At 41.5% G+C, this 17,401-nt stretch overlaps 2 protein-coding genes across 4 annotated transcripts; both read right to left on the bottom strand.

The window, feature by feature from the left end:
• Positions 1-524: 524 nt before the first annotated feature.
• Positions 525-7,887, bottom strand: LOC103706721 (ethylene-overproduction protein 1). The gene is made up of 4 exons (XM_008790937.4): positions 4,941-7,887; positions 3,217-3,508; positions 2,813-3,122; positions 525-1,197 (listed from the first exon to the last, which is right to left on the bottom strand). The coding sequence occupies exons 1-4, from the start codon at positions 6,902-6,904 to the stop codon at positions 965-967; spliced, it is 2,799 nt and encodes a 932-aa protein (XP_008789159.1). The 5' UTR covers positions 6,905-7,887; the 3' UTR covers positions 525-964.
• A 1,418-nt stretch (positions 7,888-9,305) lies between these two features.
• Positions 9,306-17,146, bottom strand: LOC103706720 (pentatricopeptide repeat-containing protein At2g30100, chloroplastic). 3 transcript variants are annotated; one of them, XM_008790935.4, is made up of 3 exons: positions 16,131-17,146; positions 11,888-13,088; positions 9,306-9,487 (listed from the first exon to the last, which is right to left on the bottom strand). In XM_008790935.4, exons 1-2 carry the CDS (start codon positions 16,893-16,895, stop codon positions 12,315-12,317), a joined length of 1,539 nt encoding a protein of 512 aa, XP_008789157.2. In that variant the 5' UTR covers positions 16,896-17,146; the 3' UTR covers positions 9,306-9,487; positions 11,888-12,314. The 3 variants fall into 3 exon arrangements, with proteins under 3 accessions (XP_008789157.2, XP_008789158.2, XP_026660322.2); XM_008790936.4 differs by lacking the exon at positions 9,306-9,487 and adding an exon at positions 9,708-10,072; XM_026804521.2 differs by lacking the exon at positions 9,306-9,487 and adding an exon at positions 9,708-10,106.
• Between the last annotated feature and the right edge of the window lie 255 nt (positions 17,147-17,401).

Below are 17,401 nucleotides of genomic sequence, written 5' to 3' on the forward strand. Positions count from 1 at the left end.
ATATTTTATTATGTTCTATTGTATAATACTATGCAATGTTCTTTATGATCATTTTGTCATCCACAAGTATTTTCTCAAATTATTTACCAAACACATATTAAAATTTTACAACGCTCCAGAAATATAGTTATTAAACAGCAAATAGATTTTTATAAAAGTTCTACTTCAAAAAATTCTATTTTTGAAAGCTCTACTATCAATGGCTCTACCAAATGGAGTCTTAATCATTATAATAATTAAAGAGAAAGCTGAAAATAGGCCTTGGAGTCTGGGCATCCAATTTATTAAAGAATTTGTGCCAAACCACGTTAGACCTAAGGAGTCCACCCCACAGATTCTTCAGGTTCTATGCTGTCACAAAAATTTTAAAACAGATGAGCTTTCTTCACAGAAAGGAAAACCCTCTTTGATTCCAACCAAGAGAAACATTAGAAAGTGCTTCTCTAACTCCAACCTGAAGGGCTAAAAAAAGAAGGTTGGGGGGGGGGGGAGAAGGGGGGCGGAACAAAAAAAGAATAGTCCTCTTCACTTTATGAGTGCATGAGAGCGATAATTCTTTTCAGATGATTGTAAAGAGACGCATACAAAGGAAAAATATTCATCTGGCCTCTCTTACTCATGGAAAATTTGTTTCACCAATCAAAGTTTTGGGGCAAAAAAAGAAGAGGATCATCGAGAGAATACATAGATGAACCTCAAGAAAAGTTCATCAGTTTTGCTGCAGCCATCAGTCAAATTGATATGCACGCAATTTCACAGCACTGGTCTTCCCAATAGTGCGCCCAATGTTGTCTTACCCTCAAAAATTTCAAGACTCTTGTATCGATATATACATACTGCTTTCATTGCCTTGCCCCTGCTCTTCTTAAGTATCCTTCATCCTTAACCTCTTTGTTAAGAGCATGCAACCAAAGCCGCATTCTCAACTCTCGAAAGTCGAGCACACACACAACAATGGCACACTCTACTTACTCAGTGGATCAGCTCGTCCGCAAGCTTTGTTGTAGAGATCAAGAGTATCACTATGGGTGGGGTCAAGGCAAAGTGCTGCCTCACAATCCCGGATTGTGGCTTCTGCATCCCTAATTGAGTCGAAGAATGCTGCACGTAGGTGTAGAAGCTGGAGGTCTGGCTTGAAAGCTATAGCACGTGAGAGCTCAGCAATCGCTTCCTCTTCCTTGTGGTCATCCATCAGTACTAGAGAGGGGAAAAATTTATGTCACAGTTCCTTCTAAACAGATGTACAACTTAAAATATATTAAACTAGGTTGAATGCAAAAATGCTTGCAAATGTCCACAAAATGAATTTTGCTTAAAGAATATTCAGATTCGATCAACTTTAATGTGGTTAAGAGCAATTTATGCTTCACGTGAGACTTCATGTTTCTTTGAGACTGACATGAGTCATGAAAGCAAGGCAAAGTCCAAGTATCAATCCCTTGTGCCATACACATGTTGCCACATGCGCTGAACTTAGCAGCCCAAATATGTTATGCAGTTAATATACTGCACATATAAGTTACAGATTATGGAAAATTATAGCAAAATAAGTATCACTAAATTAAACAAAAAAAAAAAAAAGAACAACAACAACAACAAAAAGAAAGTAGAGGCAAATATTTTGTTTGGCCTGGATATCTTCTGTCTTGCAGGTAGTCTTGGTCTGGCTATTCTAAATGAGCATGACCACTCACTAGTGATGAAATTGAAGAAATGGTGTTGCTAGTTTGCAGTACATCTGCTGATACCTATTATTCAACCAGTGGATAAAGTATAACCATAACCATCAAAAGGTTGGAAAGAGGCTTGATAGTGCTAGTTTATTTACTACTGAAGAAATGATGCCAGTAAATGCATGCAAATTGGCATCAGCAGAACCAACTCGTCCTTAACCCACCTACTTCCGCAACTTAATCAATAGTTGTCTGCAATTTCTTTAGATATTGTTTCAAGCATTTAAAAAAAATTAATGAGGTGAAAAAAAAATTCTACATTGAGTTCATTTTGGATGCTTCTGAGGTGGTGGGCCATAAAGTTATACAGTATATCAGGGCTCTCAAGATGAAAATGAAAGTATTTGGACCAACAACTTGGTTGCTTGCACCAATTAATTTGCCATCCAAAGTTGGGATGTAGTCACATGGAAAATCATGGTGTATCACCGTGAAGGAAAACTAGTCTGCTGGACATGCAGACAAGCAAAACAATACATCAAAGAGATGAAAGCTCAATGTTACCTACTGTCAGAAACTTCACAGGCTTAATCAATAGAAAAAAATAATTTAAAGGAACACCAAGCAGCTTGAGTGACCAAGACCATCCATTTCCAACTAGACTCAGTGAAGGTAAAGGAGAGGAGAAGTATTAAGGATCAATTTGGCCCCTTAGGTCACACAGAACAATAACTAGCTATTGAAAAGACTTGTATCAGAGATAAAGAAGATGATGATAAACTCATCCAAGACCAAGTGGATGCAAAATGATCTGAAGTACAGTTTAGAAATACAATGAACATTACAAACAAATTCGTAACTAGATTCCTTCTATAAAAGATGTGATTACAACATCAAAAACAGCGATAAGGATCAAAGAAGGCATGATCCAAGACTCAGCAATGTGATCTTAAGTAAGATATTGTCTTCCTGAATTCTGTCTATTTTTCTTTCTTCCATTCAGCAAGACTATTGCATTGGGTACATTTACTTTAAAGAAAAGAAAAAAAAAACTACATTGAAAATCAAATTAAGAAAATAATTGGCCAAAACAAAAATTCCTTAAGAAAAAGCTTTGAGCACACCAATCAGGAACTCACCTGCAGCCCTGTATCTGTAAGGGTAAGTCCTCATTGGATCCAACCTTGTGGCCATATTTAGATCATTCTTTGCCATGTCACGATCACAATATTCTGAACGTTTTTCATATGCTGATGCATTGTTTTTTGCTTTTTCAATCAGCTTTGTCATCTCATCATAAGCAGCTTTCTTTTGATTTTTGAGGTAATAAACACGCGCCAGACCCTGATGTGCACGTGTGTGCTTTATGTCAAGGGCCTTCAAGTAACATTCTGCAGCTTCATCCAGCATATCGCAGTCGACGTATATACTTCCCATATTATTGTATGCCTGGAGTGGAATTTTTTTACAGACATTAAAAATAGAATTTACATGAATGATAGAGCAAATATATTTTGTGAATGATGTTTTATTTAGTACTTACTTGCCCCTTCCGAAGATTATCAGAAGCACAGCTATTGGCCTGTTCCAGCAGTTGAACAACATATGCTGAAGATGTAGTATCTAGACTTGTATCTGCCAGAGCATAAGCTTTCAGGAAAAATGCTTCAAATGACCTCTGGATGGCAATGGACTCCTCAGCCTTGGCTAATGCTTCTTCCCGGTGACCAGTGTCATATAAAATCCATCCTTCATAGACAAGCCTTTCGTGCTCATGGGTTGAATGATTTCTGGCCAGCCGCAAACTGTGCATTGCAGCCTTTTGGCAATTTAACCTAAAAATAAAAACATATCCAGCATGCTTTAGTATGCTCTGGGTACAAGTAATACCATAATTTGTTACTTTTCCTAGTTGACTTTAACACCATTTGGATTTAATAAATTCCCGCAAATGGTTCCAATCAAAATCTGGCTTGATGAAGCTGCAGCTGGTAAATAAAAGAAAACAAGTACAATGTTCATGGATTATTATTGGCTATAGTTTTAACAATAAACCTCTCACAATATAAAGCTAAACTAAAATTTGGTAAATATTATTCTTTATACCAGCCTAAAAACTGTATTGTAAAGTGCCAATTCAAATTATTTATTGAAATCATGGGAAGCAAATTGCTCTAAATTGGTATCAGGATGGAGATGATCGTGTGCTGGAATTCAGCATCTGCCAATGTCAGTAGAAGTTGAGTAAAGAAAGAAAAAAAAAACAAATGGGAGTAAGCATTTTCTCGGCCTTTTGCAAAGCAAGGTCATAGTTATGACATGAGAAATTGCAATTTCTTTCTTTATAAATCAAAGGCATCATAATACGGCTAAATCCATTTTGAGGATATGAAGAAGGCGACAGGTAGGTAAATACTCATAGATAACACGTTCTTGACAACTTATGAGAGATAATGAATCTGTATGCATTTATGAAGGAAGGCTATTATACCCCAACAGATATGAGATTTCTTGAATAATCACATTGACTATTATTGGGTGGAGGAATGTGAACATTGAGTGAGCTACTGAGGTTGAGTATGCATTTGTCATTTAACTACATCTTGAATGCATCATCATCTTAAGGTTCTGATTTGTGAATAGATCAAGAAATACTCGTTAATATAATGAAAAATAGAATTGCAATCAGGAAGAGAAAATAATTTAAAATAGCATTCAGAATATAACTTAAAAAACCAGGAAGGACTCAGTACCCTATTCATATGATAGGATACGCCCAAGCATGAGAGGCAAGCAAAGTGATAAAAAGATGCACACCTTTTTCAAATAAATCATCTTGAAGATTGGTTCCGTACCTCATCGACCAGACCAACCCAGTAGCCATCTTGGCATTAAAGTCAAATAATATATTTAAAATCAATGGTAGGTATATCCTAGTCTTCACTGTTTAGTTTGTCTGTAGAATCCATCTCTATTTACCATTTAGTCAATAGATGTTTGTATTATTGACAGCTTCTCTAATACCAACATAAAACACTCTATTTCAAAGGATCAAATGAAAAATTACAAGTCTTGGGCAGCAAAGATAAATTTTGGACATAAGACAATTCATCGCCAAGTCAGATTCCTTAATTTTCACCTGAGTGTTACATGACATGACTGTGATCATCATCAAACATTCAGCAGCGCCTAATTCACAAACATAAAGGATGCAAATGCTGGGGAAAAAAAGGCTTCATTGCAAGCAAATGATCCAAGAGTGCCTACCTTAATAGTAGAAGAGATTGCCGAAACCGCAAACTGCTGTTGCCAGGTTCTTTTGCCAACATCTGATGAACAACAGCGAGAGAACCAATATCATCCACTGCAGACCACCTGTCATAGAGCTGCATCCAGCAGTCCACCATATCCCACTGCTTCACGTGCTGCTGGAGAACCTCGACCAGCTGATCCCCATGTATCTTCCCATGGAACATCATATAGTTGGGGTCTAATGTCATGACAGCCCTTATATCCTGCAGCGCCCCCTCATTGTCCTCGAGCGACAGAAGGAACCATGCCCGGAGCTCAAGGCAGTCGGTCGAGACCTTGAAGCCAAGAATCTTGTTGATCTCTGCAATGGCTGCACCGAGCTTGTCATCATCCATGAGCGCAATTGCCCGGTACTTGTAAGGGTAGGAGAGCGTTGGGTCGAGCTCGGTGGCAGTCTTGAGGTCTGCCATCTTCTCTTTCCCAATGCAATACAGCGAGCGCTCCTGGTACATCCACCCGGCGGGCTCATACTCATTGATGAGGCTGTTGATGAGCTTGTACGCGGTGTACTTGTGGCCCCTCTTGAACTTGGCCCTGGCGACGCCGATGAGAGAGTAGACGTGCCCCTCCTCGGCGGCCTCCTCAAACCACTTCTGGGCGTCCTTGCACTCGCCCCTCTCGAGCATGATGCAGCCCAACTGGTGCAAAGCTAGCTGCTTTTGCCACCCAGGGGCGGCGCATTCGCCCAATCTCTCGAGCAGCATGACGGTGGTGTTGGACTTCATGTCCTCCTCCATGGCGACCTGGCTGAGGAAGTAGTAGAGGACGAAGGAGGAGTGGCCGGCGGCAGCGAGGCGCTCGTGGCCCTCCGGGGTGCAGAGGACGGAGGTGATGTCGGGATCGGCGAGGGACTTGGGGAGGTCGCGGAGGAAGGCCTGGAGGCAGGCGGCGACGAGGAGGTGGGCGGTCTCCTCGAGGGCGTAGTCGACGAGGAGGAGGGCGTCATCGGTGGAGCGGACGAGAGAGGCTAGCTTGGCGTCGCAGGAGGCCTTGAGCCCCTCGCAGCAGAACTTGTTGGAGAAGGCGAGTAGCTCCAGAACGGTGTCGGGGGGGAAGTCGTCGAGGCGGCCGGTGCGGCTGTAGACATCCACGGCCTTCATCCCGCGGGCGGAGATGCCGTTGTGGGTGAAGTTGATGCGCTCCCGCTGGGCTTCCGCGAAGCCGCCGTAGAGCAGCGTCGACAGGGGCTTCGAGAGGGTGGCCACGCGACACCGCACGCAGGCCACCTCCTCGTCGCCGATACAGAACCAGACATCGCTTTCCTCCTCATCGGCGATCGAGGGTTTGACGGCGGCGGCGGCGCGGCGGCAGGGGCAGGGGGAGGACTGGGAGAGGGGTTCGGAGGAGAGGGCAGCGCGGGGGCACTCGAGGGCGGGGCTGGTGCCGGAGCAGGAGGCAAGGGGTGGAGTGGAGGGGTCGAGCTCGTCCTCGCGGCGCTCGAAGCGGAGCCAGGCGGAGAGTACGAGGCGGTGGTGGACGTCGGGGGCGTGGAGGCGGGCGGAGCGGAGGGAGCGGCGGAGGAGCTTGAGGTCGGCGAGGGGCCGGAGGAAGGAATGCTGCTCGAGGTAGAGGTCGCAGAGGGTGGCGGGGTCGGCGGCGTCGGAGAGGCGGCGGAAGGAGGCGGCAAGGGCGGAGACGGGGTCGACGGGGCGAAGGAAGGGGTCGATGGGGGGGTCGATCTGGTCGGCGGAAGGGAGGCCGTAGGGCAGAAGATTCTCGAAGACAAGGGAGGAGGAATGGTGGTGGTGGTGGTGGTGGTGCTGGACGGATTTGGATCGGAGGGAGAAGGATGGCCGGAGGTGGTTCTTATCGCCCCCGCCATTGCCGGAGGAGGACGGGTTGAGGGCGTATACTTGGGTCCCTTTGCACCCGTCGATCAGCTTTAAACTCCGAATGCTGGTCAGGAAATTGTTCTGCATTTTCTCTCCTTCCCCCCTCTCTCTTCTTCCCTTCTTTTTGTTCTTTCTTTTCCTCCTTTCTCCCTTCCTCAAGGCATTAACCACTAAATTTATGAAAAGATAACAAAATAGGGATTAGAGGAGCCTGCAAGCCCCGCCGGGGAGGAGAGGGAAATTGGAGAAGGAAGGGCGATGGTGATGCAGGCTTGAAAGAGAGGGAATCTTGTTTTTGTTTTTATATATATATATATTCTGTAATTATTTTGATAGGAAATAGTTTTATAAGAAATTGGAAAGTAAAAATAATAACGAGAGAATGTTGGCCGCCAACCAGATGTAGTTGAGGAGAGGAGGTTGTTCGAACGAAGCTCTTTTTCCCTCTCCTTCTCTCCAATGATCTCTCGCAAGGGAGGAATTTCTCTCTATCATCAATGGCTGTAATGGTGGTGGGGTTGGTTCCGCCAGAAGAGGAGGGGCGCGGAAGTCGGGTTGGCTCTCTCGTCTTTGCTTCCGCATCTCTCGTTCCACGTCCCGAGGAGGTAAGAAATACTGTGATAACTAATAGAAGACTAAATAAAACGGAAAGTAAGGCAAATGACGATTATTGATGATACGATCTATAAGGATATATAGATATGTAAATGGAAGTAGTTTAATTTTGATTTTCTTTCTTAATAAAATCATGTCCAAGATATGATATGAAGTGTTAATTGCTTCAGCCCAAAAGTATTTTAGAAAATTACTTTCACACAACATAGTTCTTGTCATTTCTTTCAAGGTTATGTTTTTCCTTTTTATTACTTTATTTTGCTGTGGAGTTTTAGATGCAGAAAAATTATGCTTAATTCTATTTTCACTACAATAATTTTCAAAATGTTGATTTTCAAATTCTGTACCATGATCACTTCTTATAGCTATAATTGTGGAATTCTTTTTATTTATGACTTTCATTCGAGATTCCATTCTGCGGACCCCACTAGGAATTGAGGTACGTGTCATGCAGTTATCAACTTTCATAGTCTTCATTGCCATCCTGCCTCTTTTTATTATTATTATTATTATTATTATTATTAGTGAAGGCAGGATGGCAATGGCCACCAAGGTGGTATCCTGATGGTAAGGAAGCGATAATTTCGTCCAAGTTGTCCGGGTTCGAAATCCGCGGGCGTCGATTAAATTCGGGGACCGGATGCTCCACATCCGGATGGCTTGTTGGCTGTTATACTTTCCTTTCACCTATATCTGGGCGGTGCCAAGTATGATGTACTCACCTTCATGTGGGAAGGATATGAGTAAAACAGAATCTACCCGCATCGAATATTCTTCTGGCGGGGCGGGAGCCTAGTGGGGGCTGCTACGCGAGGGTGGGCTGGTCCCTTCCTCCCCCCTACCCCTCTTTTTTTAGCAAAAAAGAAAAAAAAAAAAAAAAAAAGGAGAGAGGCTAGAAACTTAGCCGGACATGACACAGTTAACGAGAGATTACGTTGTCATGGGTCGCGGAGAATCTCTCGAAGACTCGCTTAGCTTGAGGTCGGATATCAAAGCCGGATTAACTTCAACATTAATCCATTCTTTACGATAAATGCACTGCTTTTGATAGAAGTGCTCTTTTACTAGGTGTATCAGAAAAGGGCGTGTCATTATGAGTTTTCTTTCTCCTGTTGACTGCTAACAAATCCATTCTCATAATGATTTCGATCGGACTGCTAACGAAAGATGAAAAGAAAATATCGCATATGATTAAGTGCTAATTTTCCTCATAGTTTTAAGAAATACTTACAGTCAAAGATATATGACAGCTTTCCATTGACTGCGCTATTGGAAACTGCATCTGGTCTACTAGGCTGGCCGGGTGGCTGGTGGTAATGTGGCCACGCAAATGATGACGAGCCATGAGAGTTGCCCAAAGCGGCCTTTTACAGTCATGCAGACGGCGGCTTTAAGCAGCTTGGCATGCCCCCACAAGTCAATCAAAGAGCTACCAGACCTGCCCAGGGAATGCGAGTGACGAAGAGTCCCAGGCATCGACCTCCATCTGCTGTTGGTGTGTGTTTGTTTTCTGCCACCCGCGCATGTTTTTCTTGTGTACTCTCCTGTGGCTGAGAATCAAGGTTAGTTGTTATTGGAGGCGTCACAGGTCATAGATCAACTTCAAGGCAAAGTGCAGCGCAATGCATGGGAAAAAAGGGCATGACCAGAAGCTGTGATCTTAATCTGATTCAAGATTGGTGAAATCACGCATTTTATTGATGACCTCTTCTTGGCATCTTTTTAAAAAGGGAGATGAATCCAGATGAATGTATCGAGTAAAAAATATATTTAACTGTCCAAAATATTCTTTTAGAAAGGACACCAGAGGGTCAATTTAGATTTCGATCTGGTAACCAAATATTCAATATAAGCTCAGTTATAATTTATCTAATTAGCCAAAATAGTCTCTTTTTTTCCCACTTTTTAATGCATCCACTAATTTCAGTAATGTATAACATATTAACATGCATCTTTTAAGGAACTTCTCCCTCATACAACTGAACGTATATACTGCCGTTCATCTCCAGTCCTGCGTTGCTTTACAGGTGATATTCTTGATGCATATCTTCAGTCCTGCAATATTAAAAAAATGTTCGAAAGATGAGTTGTCACTTTTCAGACCTTATAAGGTGCTTCTTAAACAGGTTAGACCACACAGATGCCTACGTATGCAATAACATGGTCATGCAAGTAATGGGACTTCTTCCAGGAACATGCACCACTGCATAACATAACATCACAAGTGCATATATGCACACATATCTACTGCCAGTCTTATACAACTGCATGAATAAGCAGGGAACCTTCAAATCATATAATATTTTATTTCTCACATTTTTGCACATTTAGAGTTGCTCAAATCCCAGAAATAGAGTGTTACATACAGATGTAAACATGGCTATATAATCATTAAATAAAAATTGGGATTGAAGAAAAGCTTCTAGAGAACCACTTCTCTGATAATGATGATTATTACTCCTTATGACAAATAAGAGTGTCGGACTCAGCACAATGGTAAGGTTACTTCATTGTGACCTAGATATGGGCTTGAATCATAGAAACACTCTCCTTACGTGAGGATAAGGCTGCATATGTTTGACCCTTCTCAGACTCATATGGCAAAAGCCTCATGCACTGCAATGCCCTTATTTATTACACCTTGTGACAAACAAAGTAAATAGTCAAGTTGGACCTGAAGCAATTATGAACCAATAAATATGAGATTAATAACAAACTCATATATATATATATATATATATATATATATATATATATAATATATATATAGGGAAATAAGGTACAGGATCAGATAAAATAAGAGCATTTCAGTAGCAGGGGAAAATTTAGAATTTAACAATGAAAGGCAGATGCATTTAGAGTTGAGGGATAACTGATCATGGAAGGAGGTAGCTTTTTTGCTTGCTTTCCTCAATGCTATAGCAGAAGGACAGATGGTAATATGGAGACGAATTGGAATATGGTAAATAGAGTAGAGATGCAACTCCAAGCTGTTATCTGATAACAGATCATAACCAAGACCTAAGAGAAATTATAAGAACGGCATACAGGAAGTTCTCTACATCAGAAAGTATGCTAGCATCAATGGAAAGCAAGATACAGTTATCTTAAAGGTAAGGATGAGCTAATACTGGCAATCTAGAACAAAGGTTAAATAGAGAGTGACAAGATTGGCATCTCCGTACAGGTTCTCTAACCCACAAAGTAATGCTTCCATACATGGTTTAAACTTTAAACTTGTCTCGATCTAAAATGTAGTAAAAGTGCCTAACATTTTCTTAATTTTGACAGTGCACCAAACCCATAGATCATTGATCTTAGACAGAAAACCAATCTTGACAAATTTGACAGAACTGGCCAGTCATCAGCCTCAAGCTATGTCCGTGTAGGTGTAAGAAGATTGACCATTTACCTTTCAGTTTATTGTCTGCTGCTACCTTAAATTAAGTACTTCAATGACCAAAGTGAGTCATCTTGGTTTCCCTGTAATCGAGTTACAAAAGGTCTTAGAGCCGAACATTATAGCTGTTCATGTTCCCAACTCAATTGAACAGTGATCTGACAAAAAGAGCAAAAAATGAACTGTCCCACAAGCTTGCCAAGTAATAGCCCACCAAAATCATGTGGCTTTCCACTAACCCATCAAACTAAAATGTCACCCTGGTTAAAATTACAGTTTTTGTTAGACCGATGTCATTTTCAGCCTTATATATTTTTGTATTATTTATAGATAGTAAACATACAAGTGTATTATTTATAGATAGTCAACATGTAAGTGAGCCTTTCATTAAGCCCTAATGCTTCAAAAGATATTATAGCCTTCAAGTAGTTTTCAAAGACCTATGTGTTTATCATTTGTCACCCACCAAATATTACAGTCATCTTTTTAAAGAGTGACGATTTAAACAATTAGATGGTGCATCTCCAGACTCTGGGAGTTAAATGCTTGCACTGTTATGGTTAAGTACTTGCTGTCTCAAAATCAAACAATGGACATAATCAGAACAAGTGATTTTCTCCTCCTCCTTACCAATCTTTTAGCTTTCCAAGTATTATAGTGACCATAAAATGATGATTTCTCCATATTTTTGCTGACTGCACTATGCTTGGTTGCTGGAAAACCATATTTATGCATGAATTGGAGAACAGTGAATAATCATTCATCTTCACCAGTTACAAAAGAGAGATATGCTAATGCACAACTGTGGATCAAGTATATGTCATTAAGCCGCACAACTTAGAAAAGCAGCATTACATGGATTTCCTAAAAGGAGAAAAATCAGGATTAAATTGAATGGAGATGAGAAACTTCATGCATTGAAATAAAATGATTGAGAATATCTGAAGCATATTCAAATAGCAACAGGAAGTGGAGAAGCGATACATATAAAGTAAATATCAGTAGCACTTCACAAATGTTAGAGGAAGGGAAATTATGAAGAAGGGAGGACATACCTGCGCCTCTGTGCCGATTGATTTTCCACAAAATGGGAAACAGGGTAGTTTGGCATTTCAAGACATCACCATACTGAGTACAATGCAGACTTAATAATCAAGCTTCAACCTTAGGGAGACTTAATAGAGCCATCCAGAAGATTATTTCAGACAACTCACACATTTGAAATCTGAGATTTTCAACATCATAGAAGGCAAAGTTACAAAAATCTGAGACTATATATATTTTATTTATGCCTGTATAGACACTGGTAACATTTTTTTTGGAAGTACTTTATCTTGATCCATGTTTGGTGCCTACTAAAACCCTGTAACTCCCGGTCCTCATTCATCCTTACTATACAAGTCCAGCAAAATGCTTAAGAAAAGTTTGGCTGGTAAGAGAACAATCAACCAAACAAGTCGGCAGAAGCTCTCATCGAAGCCTTCAGAGCATTTTTACAATCCACAGCTTATATTTACTTATGTACAAATATACAAGGCAGGGTCCAATCAAATCCATATCAGATAGGCGCTTGCAAAGTTTGATGTAAGGTTCAATATTTCCAGATTCCTGTATGCTCCTCCTTAGTCCCTGCAACACAGCTGCCCTGTCTATGTATTCAGGCCATAACCCCAAATCAAGCATTTGTATGAGAGTTTCTGAAGCATCTAAATAAAACCCTCCTTTGACATAACCTCTCAATAACCATGATAGTGTTTTCTTTCTACGCCCTGCACTCATAGCCTCCACTCCAGCTAGCAACCGACGAACAGCACCGACTTCATTTTGAGAAGCGCAAATGGCTAAAACAACATCATAAAGCTCCCTGTCGGGCTCCTTGCCCAAAAGCTTCATTTGCCATAGCTCATACTCGGCTTCCAGACCACAACCAGCACAAGTATATACAGCAAGGAGCCTCTCATGAACTACTCCTGCAATCAAAGAACTTCCCTCTTGCATTGCCCAATTTGACAAACGGATTCCATAACTTATAAGATCTGACTGATATTTTTCGATATGGTGCAAATTCTCATCATCGATTTCAGCTAGTAAGCCAGACTTTATTGATCCCTTCAACTTACGTAAAGCTTTTGAGAACTCCTTTTGCTCTTTAACCAATGCTGTCAATGCAATAAGGTAACTGTAAACCTCAGGTCTCAATCCACTCTCCTTAAACTCGATGACCAATTTGACTGCTCCAATGTATTCTCCATCCACCTGGTAATAAAATTTACACAAAGGGTTTAAAGAAAAGAACATCATCGCTGATTTAATCTAACCATTTAGAAGTTTCTGTCAAATACAAATGGTTGAATATAACATTCTCTTCAACAACAAAGATATCTTAAGAAAGCATATTATAGCATATCACTGAGATGCAACATAAAAAAGATGAATATACAGAACTTTCCAGAAATGTGAAACAGGTACAATGTGTTAAGTAAAGGAAAAGAACCTTGCACCATTATCTGATTCCCGCTTGACATTTTCTTGCTTGGTTTAAATGTGCATCAGAAGATGTTGGGTACAACATGTAATAAAGTTTCTCGGCTTTTCCAAACCAGGGAGTTTAATGCGAAGGCAGGAAAAAAGAAGAAGAAATGGATAACTCAAAAGTAATACAAAGAGAACTTTGAACTATGATAAAATCCAGTATAAAAGCATAAAAAGAACTCCAGGATTAACTGACCCTATCCAAATACACCAAACTATACATATCACAACAGCAGAATCGCTTAAGCAAACTCAAAGCATATTTAATTATATTCTTGAAGATCTCAAAAATGGATCTCAAAAATGGCACTTCATATTGCTAGACAACAATAAGATTTACTTTCTCACACAAAATACTAAACACCAAAATAACCACCTTTTAAGAACCTAATATAGCTTCTATATATTCTCTAATATAACTAAAGATCCAAAGTGTTTTAAAATACTCTCACAGCTATTCATGACAAAGGCCACAGCACAATATTACATTATGAAATTGATCCTGGGTGAGAGTTCCAGATAGAAAATGCACGTGTTCACAAGAAAAGAACACTCAGCAAAATTATTCTCTCACATTCACATTTTTGTTGTCTATTGTCTTTTTCACGATAGCTAGAATGTAATTAAAGCCATAAAAAGGAGCTTGGTCGCAAGGAACTTCCAAACATGAATGCGGCAGGCCAGGGCTGAGAACTCTAAAGACAAAATAATACCCTTAAAATAGATTGATATTAGGTCAGTGAAAGAACCAGACATGTTCCAATTGCCAAACAAGAAGATCTTACTTGTAGACATAGATAGAATTTCTCTTTCTTTGCAATCCAAATTTCTTCCAAGCAATGCAAATGTACGGTCAAGGGTATAGAGCACTCTGTAAAGAGGACTTGCTCTGTGGCCTGAGAAGGTTCTGCAATTTTCTTTTTGAACAAAGATAGAATTTTGATCATCCTTTAATTATGATATTACTAACAAGTACGATGTGTGGGTGCAAACTTTCTTCAATTGTATTATCTAGTTCAACCTCTTGATGTCCTATTTTTGCAAAATAATGAGATGTTGGGTAGTCTTCCTTGTCTTGTCAATCAGATTGGGATGAGTCAGCAGGTCAGAATATGAGGAAAGACTAAGTGCTTTTGAAGTTTTTTGCCCTCTATTTCTTCCAATTCTATCGATTTATTGAGGGTCAAATGCTCATTGCAAAGTATGTGACTACTATTGTGAGGACCCGTGCGGGCATGTGTTTAGTCCCACATCGGTTATTTGCTGGATAGATCTTGGATATTTATACAGGATCAAGGAACCTAAATAGTACCTTCTGGCTAGCCATTTTGGGTGAGGTTCTGGGTTGTGACAAATGGTATCAGAGCGGACTCGGCTCATAATCTATGTAGACTAGAGAACACTGTAGCACGGATCTATTGGGGCTGACCACGAGCCGATCGTGGTGTTTGTTATTAGATTTGAATGGATTTGAACCCTTAGCTTGACGAGGGCGTCAGGACTTGAACGGGGAAAGTATGTGAGGACCCGTGCGGACGTGTGTTTAGTCCCACATCGGTTATTTGCTGGGTAGATCTTGGGTACTTATACAGGATCAAGGAATGCAAATAATACCTTCCGGCTAACCACTTTGGGTGAGGTCCTGGGTTGTGACAAATGGTATCAGAGCGGACTCGGCTCATAATCTATATGGATTAGAGGACACTATAGCACGGATCCATTGGGGCTGACCACGAGCCGATCGTGGTGTTTGTGATTAGATTTGAATGGATTTGAACCCTTAACGAGGACGTCAGGGCATAAACGGGGGGAGTATGTGAGGATCCGTGCGGGCGTGTGTTTAGTCCCACTTCGGTTATTTGCTGGATAGATCTTAGGTACTTATACAGGATCAAGGAACCCAAATAATACCTTCCGGCTAGCCATTTTGGGTGAGGTCCTGGGTTGTGACAACTATATCCTAGCTGAAGTTGTAGGACCTAAGTAGGCTCAAAAAAAAAAAATCCTTGCACAGAAACAACTGATTTCCAACGGCACATAATTTCTGAGTATGACATTTACTTTGTTGAGTCAGATTATTCTCATCACTCATTGGCATAAGGTTTCCTTTTTTTCAATCTTAAAGTGATTTTGAGGATTGTTGCCGAACTTATGATCAAAGCACAGCACTGATTCTACTTGTTACAATTATTGGTTGGTTTTCCTTGTGGAAGCACACCCATAAAGGGGGTAAAAATGCTTGTATTATGGTTTTAAGTGTAATTAGAGAAACCATCATAAAGGATAACAATATCAAGAACATTGCCACGAATCTCTCCTTGTCTTGAGGTGACTGGGCAAAATGGATGTATTGTCATTAAATACTAATACATAAATTGATCTAAACTCAGAGATGAAGCAAACATGAACTTAGGCAACCAAAAGAGAGAAAGGAAAATTACAAAGTTATTTGTGACTTGCTATTCTGTTGAAAGGTCTCTTAGAAACATAAATGATCAAGATCTCACAACCTATAGGGTAATGTGCTCTAATCCACTTGTTCTAGTGTTTAAGATAGAAGAACAGTTGGCCTTTTCTTTTGAACATTTTCACCCCTATCAGTGATAGTTCAAATTTTACTAATTTAATGGTCAACAGCTACAGTGATTCAAGCGAAGTTATCAAGCAATGAACCTAATCATTCAGCTGATAAACATCAATCTTGTTAAAATAAGCCATACTTATTGATGCTGAATCATAAGCAGAACTTAAAATTGACACTCTTACCATCATCTTCCACGCAAGAAACCCTAGAAGCCCTCCTCTTTCGTTCTCATCACCATCTCCAATCCTATAACTCCCGACCCCTCCTCTTCTCATCACATCCTTCACGAACATCACCGCCTGGTCCTTTTTCCGTCTCTCCCAGTACAAAGAAACCGCCTTTTCCACCATACTGAAACCCGGCTCCAGGCCAACACAGTCCATCTCGTTGAGCAGCGCCACCACATCATCCACCGCATGATCCCCACCAATCAGCCGCTCAATCCACCCGCACACGATCGACACCATCAGCTCCATCGTCTCCCCGTCCACCCGGTTCTCCTTCCGGAGCCAGTCAAAGACCTCAAGGGCACAGTACGAGTCCCTCCCCTCCTGGGCGAAGTAGACCAGCACCAGCTGAAGCTCACGGGCAGAAAGCCGCTCCACCATCTCCCCAAGAACGTCGGAGGGATCTCGAACCATCCGCTCCAGCTCCTCGATCGCCTCAAAGAACCCCTCCCCCATTTCCTCCTCATCACTCGTCATAATCCGATCAAATCGAACAGACCGCAGCCGCTTGATCGTTAGAGAATAAGCAATTCCAATTCCGCCGAAATCCTGAAAGCTAGGGTTTCGGTGATCGGATATTGATGCAGAAACCCTGAGAAGAAGAGGAGGCAAGAGAAGAGATCTCGGATCGGATCGATGGAAGTGGAGACGGCTGCGGGAGGAGAGGGAGGAGGAGGAGGAGAAAGGGAGAGAGGAACCGATGGGAGGAGCGAGAGCCATGACTTCAGGGCGATTCGAGCTCGGCCATGGGGCAAGAATTAGGGTTTAGAAGAGAAGACCCTCGCGAAGAAATGGGCGTCGGTGGAATCTGGGAAGAGGAGAGCCATTTTAATTCGAGTTTTTTTTTTAAAAAAAAAATAATCTATTCTTCTCTCGAACTCTTTTCTGGAGCAGAGGGAGTGGAGCCGTGTCCGGAAAAGCGCCAGAAGACTGAAGCTTCGACCTGCACGCACGCCCCTGAATTTTATCTGGAAGACTGGAATCGTGGCAAGGCGTAAAATAACGCCTTAAACCGTTATAATTGAGCCCACCAAAGTCATTGATAGAGGGCAAACAGTGCGATTGACCAAGTGACTTTATTTACGGCCTGTTGCTGGAAATTGGACCCGGAGGCGGTCGTCCGTCGAGGAGAGGGAGCGGTCGGTGGGCGCAGGAGAGTGGTGGTCCGTCGGCGGGCGGCGTCCTCCGTCGGGGTGCCTGCAGAAAAGCCGGTGGCCGGATTTTCC

The sequence above is a fragment of the Phoenix dactylifera genome, chromosome 13, assembly GCF_009389715.1.
Source record: "Phoenix dactylifera cultivar Barhee BC4 chromosome 13, palm_55x_up_171113_PBpolish2nd_filt_p, whole genome shotgun sequence".
In the NCBI taxonomy this organism is placed as follows: domain Eukaryota; kingdom Viridiplantae; phylum Streptophyta; class Magnoliopsida; order Arecales; family Arecaceae; genus Phoenix; species Phoenix dactylifera.